General features: G+C 44.0%; 1 protein-coding gene across 6 annotated transcripts; it reads right to left on the minus strand.

The window, feature by feature from the left end:
* Positions 1 to 584: 584 nt before the first annotated feature.
* On the minus strand, positions 585 to 3,811 carry LOC147635788 (pentatricopeptide repeat-containing protein At1g15510, chloroplastic-like). Of its 6 annotated transcripts, none has more exons than XM_086803194.1 (3): positions 3,689 to 3,811; positions 3,472 to 3,554; positions 585 to 3,280 (listed from the first exon to the last, which is right to left on the minus strand). In XM_086803194.1, exons 2-3 carry the CDS (start codon positions 3,480 to 3,482, stop codon positions 1,651 to 1,653), a joined length of 1,641 nt encoding a protein of 546 aa, XP_086659320.1. In that variant the 5' UTR covers positions 3,483 to 3,554; positions 3,689 to 3,811; the 3' UTR covers positions 585 to 1,650. The 6 variants fall into 6 exon arrangements, with proteins under 6 accessions (XP_086659320.1, XP_086659321.1, XP_086659322.1 ...); XM_086803195.1 differs by having other exon boundaries at positions 3,472 to 3,568; XM_086803196.1 differs by having other exon boundaries at positions 3,472 to 3,549; positions 3,689 to 3,753.
* Positions 3,812 to 7,237: the final 3,426 nt, after the last annotated feature.

Genomic DNA, 7,237 nt, shown 5'->3' on the forward strand with positions numbered 1-7,237 from the left:
AATGGTGGACAAGTATACAAGGGAATATTGTAACTAAGGTCATAACATACTTTTACTAATGAAATCATACTTCTTGGAGCTCCATGCTTCTATGGCTATGGTGGTACTCCCTTGAGTGCATGTGGTACTCCATCATGAGTGCAATCTTTCTTGCTTTCTTTTTCCCATCATTACAAGAAGATAGAATCTTCGTGAAGGAAAAAGAGGAAGAGGGAGAGGTGAAGCTGGAGAGAACATGTGGGGCGGAAGGAGAGAGGGAAAGGATGAAAAGAACATGGGAGGGAGAGGGAGAGGGTGAATAGAAGATGAGAGGGAGAGAGAAGATAAAATCTTTGTGAAGGAGGAAGAGGGAGAGGCGAAGAGAACATGGGGGAGAAGAGAGAGGTGAAGAGAACAGGGAGGAGGGGGGGAGCGGAAAGGACAGGGAGAAGAGAGAATAAGGGGAGGGGAAGTGACATAGGGACAAAAAGAGAGGAGGGGGGGAGAGGAGGATGTGGTGGTGGTGGTCGTGAAGGAGGAGGTGGTGGTGGTGAAGGAGGATGTGGTGGAGATGGTGATGATAATCGTGACACGAAAACCTCTCTCCAAGGCTTCCTCAATGAAGTTCTCTCTTTGACATTCCCTTGCCATAACTCTAATACACTAAAATGGCTCACACAGTGGTTTACTCACACAGCGTGTAAACCACTGGTAGTATATCGCCCATAATCTCACCAATCCAACAAGTGGTGTAATTGCGAAAACTATCACCTAGGTGGATCATCAATGCCTGTAGCACTAGTTGAGCTCGATATCTCAACTCTTTTCCTCGAGCTCAACTCCACACACTGCACTCCTAGTAAGCTCCTAAACTTGTAAGGCCTCTTTGTACCTAATGCCTTTGTGAAGATGTCAGCCAAATGATCCTCTGAGTTGACATATACCAAATCCACATCACCTGCTAGAACCTTCTCCTTAAGAAAATGATAGTGCACCTCCAAGTACGCTCCTAAACTTGCAAGGCTTCTATGTACCCAATGCCTTTGTGAAGATGTCAACCAAATGATCCTCTGTGTTGGACATACACCAAATCCTCTGTGTTGATATACACCATATCCTTTGTGCCCACATTTACCAAATCCACATCACCTACTAGAACCTTCTCCCTCAGAAAATGAAGTGCACCTCCAAGTAGGCTCCTGCACGGATTTGAACTCGTGCCCTTTCTGCCCCAAGTCCCCACACACCAGCTCTTGTTTGCATTCATGCCGATTTTCCGTGCTCTCGAGACCTGACCAAGTTGGACATTTGCATATGAAATATTTGGCTAGATTTGCCATTTTGTGCTCCAAACCCAATGATATGTATGCCCGTGACTGCACATTGAGATACACCTTTTCTGACACAAACTGTTGCACATGTGAATAGGTTTTGGTAAGAGCGCTAAAGCCTGATGGATCCAAGCGCTTCATGTAGCACCCATTTTAGGCATTCCGGCCACTCCTATTCGCCTTCTCAATTGACATATGGCCTCTCAATTTGACTGGATCTGCACAGTGTTGACAATTCAGCCTCACATTCACCATAAATTCCTCCGTCGTTCCACCTGCCTACATACTTAAAAGTGATACATAGGCTGCTGCATCTTGTGGCTCTAACTCACAAATGCTTTCAACCGTCAACTTGATGAGTTTTGCAGGCACCAAGGATTCCTGTCCATAACACAGCATCTGGCTGAAAAGGCATTTTGCAAATGATAAACTCAACCTCAGCCAGCTGCCCACTGCGCCCAAGGAGGTCAACAAGGCAGCTAAAGTGATCCAGTGTTGGGAAAATCCCATAGTCGTCAACCATGGAAACAAAAAAGTGAAGTCCCTCATGCATCAAACCTGCATGGCTACAAGCCGAAAGAAGGTTGACAAAGGAGACTTCATCTGGTACAATGCCTACTTGCACCATTCCTTTGAGCACTTGAAGAGATTCCCCACCATGGCCATATTGGGAGTACACCGCCATCATGGCATTCCATGAGAAAATGTCAAGTTGCTGCATCTTGTTGAACACAGACCACGCATCTTCCAATGCCCCACACTTACCATACACATGAACAAGAGCATTGCCCACAGTCATGTCAGCTTCAAAACCATGCGCTACAATGCTTGAATGAATTGCTTTTACTTCTACTAAGACTGTTGGGCAGGCACACGCGCCCAGTATACTAACAAAGGCAATCAGATCTGGCTCCATAGCATTTTGCTGCATTTGCTCGAACAGTTGAAGGGCTTCCTTAACATGGCCATGTTGGGCATATGCACCAATCATGACAGTCCATGTAATGACATTGCGATTTTGCATTCTATGAAATAGACAGCGCGCCTCCTCTAATGCCTCACAGCTGCAATACATCTGCACAATGGCAGTCTCAAGCATCACTGAGTTCACTCCATGAACTACAATGCTTGCATGTACTACCTTACCATATGTTAAGGCTGCCGGGTTGGTACAAGCAGTGAGAACGGAAATGAACGTGCTCTCATTGGGCTCCACTTCTTGAGATTGCATGTTATTGAACAGTTGTTGAGTCTCCTTGTTTTGCCCGTGCTGGGAGCACGCCAAGATCATAGCATTCCAGGAAACTACATCATGTCGATGCAATTTTTTGAAAGCCATGTGAGCAAGATCCAAGGCATCACACTTCCCATACATGTTTATTAGGGCAGTCATGACGACAGTATCAGACTCATATCCAGACTCCACAATCCTTGCATGGATGAGTCTCCCCTCTCCTAGGTCACTTGGGTTAGTAAAGGCAGCGAGTAGGCTGATGTATGTGATCTCGTTGGGTCGCTTGCCTTGACGCTTCATCTCATAAAACACGTGGAATGCTTCCTTCCCATTGCCGTGCTGCGCATATGCCAAAATCATGGCATTGCATGAAACCAGGTCATGCATATGCATTTCATCAAACACCAAACGGGCATCATCCACAGCCCCACACTTGCTGTACATGTTTATGAGGGCAGTCCCTAAGACGACATCTGAATCTAGTCCACCAACTACAATGCTGATATGGATAAGCATTCCTTCTATGTGGGCAGAAAGGCTGGCACAAACACCAAGTATGCAAAGGAGTGTAATGCGATCGGTTTCAAAGCCACGTTGCTGCATATCATGGTAAAGTTGAAGAGCCTCCAAGCTGTATCCATGATCAAAGTAAGCTCCGATAATGGCATTCCAAGAGGCAATGTTGTGATGATGCATGGAGTTAAACACCATGTGAGCATCCTCTAGGGCATGATATCTGCGGTACATACCGATAAGAAGGTTTCCTAGAAAGGTATCATGCATCAGTCCAACCCTAGCAACATAGGCATGGATGCGTTTCCCCTCTGAAAGCGGGATGGGGCGTTTTAGAAGAGCTGCGATCCCTTGGCTACCCAGTTTCTTAAGGTCCTCATCCATGCTCATGTGAGGCTGGGGAAGAAGGCATACCTGGCTGCCATTGCTTGACGGAATGCGAGTTGGTTCCTCCCCCTCCTTTGATAGGCTTACATGCCCCCATCCAGATTGCTGCACTGCGCAGACCATCCTAGATCAAATATGAATTGGGCTCATATAAACCGTTTCGTGACTGCCCAGTATAGTATGGCTTCAACGTATTGCTCGTTCAAACAGCCAGGGCCATGTGAGGCTGGGGAAGAAGACATACCTGGCTGCCATTGCTTGATGAATTGGGCTCATACAAACCCTTTCGTGACCGCCCAGTTTAGTATGGCTTCAACATATCGCTCGTCCACGCCGTGAATATACATTTTCCCTAACACACTCATCCCAAAAATCTTTGATTATTCAAAAGCCTTTTTGCCACTTTGTCATTCAAATAGGGCCATAACGAGTGAAAAAATGAAAAATTCATTAATTACTCAATTCAATCTTATAATTTTAATAACCTTATTAATTAAGGTTTTTCCAACCATTATATTACTTTATATGGCAACCAATCTCTAGCATCCGTATCTATCACCACCCCTCTCTCTCTCTCTACTCGCTCCTCTCTCTGTCTTTCAGAGAGCAGGAGGGAGAAGAAGGGGCAATCAAGGTCGATGGAGGGGAAGACGACGGGCATAATGGAGTCATCGACCCTCTCTCAGAGGAGGCGGTGGTAAGGAACCTTCACCGCCTTCCTGGCCAGAAGCATGAAGAAGCCAGGATACTAGAGAAAGGAAAACTGACTTCATAGGATTTTATAAAAAATTTGTATGGAAATAGAATTTTAAAATCATTTCTAAATTTGCAAGAGGGGGGTCTCTTCAAGTCAAGCGCTTATTTTAGCCTTATCATTTTGTCTTTGCCATAAATGCAACTTCCCAATGTAGGTGTGCTAGACCGTCCATCGAGTCCTCACTAGAATACTTGTGAGCTCTCTATCTTCTCTGCTCTTACTTGCTTATATTGTGTTAGAGTCTTGCATGCTAAATGGTTACTTGCTTGAATAGTTTTGATTGTAGGCTTCTTCCTCTCATTAGCTTCTTCTCCATTTACTTTTTGTGAGAGAGAATCACCGCAAAGGCTATCTCCTCTTTGCTTTTATCTAGGCAAGCTTCACCCTAGGCAAAGAAAGCTTTTTCCTTCATTCCCAAATGACTAGCTTTCACACTAGGCGGGAAAAAACTTAAAAATAGTCCATTTTTGGCACTAGTTTTACTCTTAAGCAACTATGTCAATGAAATTAATCACTTTCTCATTGGCATTAAGCTTAAGGTAATTCCACTTTACAAAAGGCCAGTGCCATCTTACAAAAGATGGGTTTCCACTACATGCGGGTATGATGGAAAAGCACCTTATGGTAGGGTGAGTAAAACTATGTTAACTGGCAAAGTGGTTAACATAGCCCCTTCCTAATGGTGACTATGTCCTCACGTCACCAAGCTCGGGTGGTGTAAGATGCTATCAATTCTGGAGAGGTTTGGATGGTTGAATAGTTGGTGAAGAGACTAGTCATGGGGCCTATTGGTGGAGATAGAGTTTGGTTAACATACTCCCCTTTCTAATGGTGATTGCATCCTTGTGTCACTAAGCTCGGGTGGTGTAGATGCTACCGGTTGTTGTGGAGAGGTGTGGATGGTCGAATGATATAGTCGAGGAAGGGATCAGTCGTGAGGCCTATTGGAGATAGAGTTTGGAAGCATGTGGAGGGGACATGCGATGTAATGTTGCTGAAAAAAATGCTTGATGTAAGGCCTCATCTTCAAGAACGTGAGTTAGTTAGGCCTACACAAGGAAAGAGGGCCCCTGGCTTGCTTGCGGATTCATATGCCAAGACCACCTTCATTTGATTTGCAATGTTGATGGCTTGGTATGTGTTTGGGGTTCTCAAACACAACACAACTAACTACTTCTGACACAGCAAAGACACCCCCATTAGGTAACACTAACTTCAATTCCCACATCAAGCTAAACACAAACAGAGCATAGAGAACACAGATTGAGCAGAGATTTGCTAAACAAGATTAGAGAATAACAGAACTGAACTGAAATACCATGTTTGATTGATCAAGATGAATCATACATTGCTTTCTTCTTCTTCTCTTCTAAAAGACGACTACAAAGCCCCTATAAATAGGCGACTTCAGACAGTTTTAGACAGTTGTAACTAGAATGTCACAAGACACTAACAGATGATATCCGACTAACCAGATCATAACAAACTCCGACTGATCAACAATCCGACTGAGCAACTATTAGGTAACTATTAGGTATTCTATCTGTAGTTCAACACATGGCACAGCCCGGTGGTTGATTTCAAGGAAATCGGACTTGAATTCACAATCCCTTGATCAGAAAATACTGGCCACATGACAAAATTTGATGCTGGTTCTTCAAATGTCAGGTACTACATCACTTTGCTGCTCAGCCTGCATCCCTTCAACAACTGGAACCTCCTTCAAAACTTCAGTCTTCTCTGCTGATTTATCTTCCACTGAAGTCTCCACTGGTTGCTCACTCTGACTTGATGTTTGCACACTCAAATTTATAATAGGTACTTCCACCTGAACTTCTAGTTCCTGAAACATTTCCTCCACAGTCCTATCACTCTGAATCTTCACACTCTGCATCTCTTTCAGTTCCTGTACCTGCTGAATCCAGTACTCACGTTCTTTCTTCAACTGTTCAACCTCTTCTACCAATCTTGCCTCATGCTGAGTTACAAACCCTGTTTTCATAACATCATAGGGATAATTTATCATTGTAGACATCCTCTCCTTGATCATTCCCCAAGAATCCTGCATAGTGCTATGCATTTGTTGCTTCAGAATGTGTACATCCCCTTGTGCCATCAGCACTCCATTTACATCCAACTCTTCATTCATCAACATCTGTTTTTCCAGCACCTGTAAAGGCTGAAGTCTCAATTGCATCATTTCATTATCAACCTTCATTTCTGCATTATCTTTAGCCAATTTGTCCAACTCGGATGTAACCCTATCATCCATTTTTGCTGTCCATTCCTTGAAGATTCCTAAAGACATCTTAACCTTAGCTATCTCCAATGCATGTTGTTCCAATAACTGAGCCTTTTCAGCAATATGCGTCACCTTTGTCTGCTTCAATTCCTCCTGAAGCTACTTCATCTGTGCACTTTTAGCCTGGTAATCCTCTGAAGTTACTATCTCATTCACAAGATGCTGCTGCTCAATCTTCTCCTGCTGACTCTCTATGAAATACTGAAGTGCCTTCAGATACTGCTGAGCATTACTCACATCCTTCACAACAAACCCTGGTTGATTCACCACCTGTTCTCCAAATTCAAGTTTTGCAACTAACTTGCTTCCCCCCAATTCAAGTTTCCTCTTCTTGGACAGTGTAAAACTCTTCCCCAGCATCTTGGGTGTTTGTGAACCTGATGCATCAATCAAAGTCTGCACTTCTACACCCTCAACATACGGTTTTTTCTGAGCTCCATATATCACCTTGAAGGCTTCTGTCGGACTGTACCCAACTGTAAGCATGCTCTGATACAACTCCTTCTTGTCAGGCTCCAACTCATTACATTCCAACCCCTGCTCTACAACCTTCTCAGACTGCTGCTCTACTTTGCTGTATTTTTCTTTATCTGGCAACATAATCTCTCCCACTTCCACTTTCTGTGCATACTGAAACATTGCAGCTAAATAAGCACTCAACCTGCTATTTGATTGTGTCTTTCTCTTGTCCGACCCAAATATTTCTCCATGAATCTTGTCAAATAACCAATGTG

Source organism: Cibotium barometz, chromosome 9 (genome assembly GCF_041138505.1).
Source record: "Cibotium barometz isolate CiBa-2024 chromosome 9, ASM4113850v1, whole genome shotgun sequence".
NCBI classification, from domain to species: domain Eukaryota; kingdom Viridiplantae; phylum Streptophyta; class Polypodiopsida; order Cyatheales; family Cibotiaceae; genus Cibotium; species Cibotium barometz.

Excerpts from the sequence above, each read along its gene's own strand:
- LOC147635788 (XM_086803190.1), bottom strand. The coding sequence starts at position 3,720 with ATGAGCCCAATTCATCAAGCAATGGCAGCCAG. Across the intron at positions 3,569-3,688 it reads CATCAAGCAATGGCAGCCAG|GATGGTCTGCGCAGTGCAGC; the intron begins GTATGTCTTCTT and ends TATTTGATCTAG.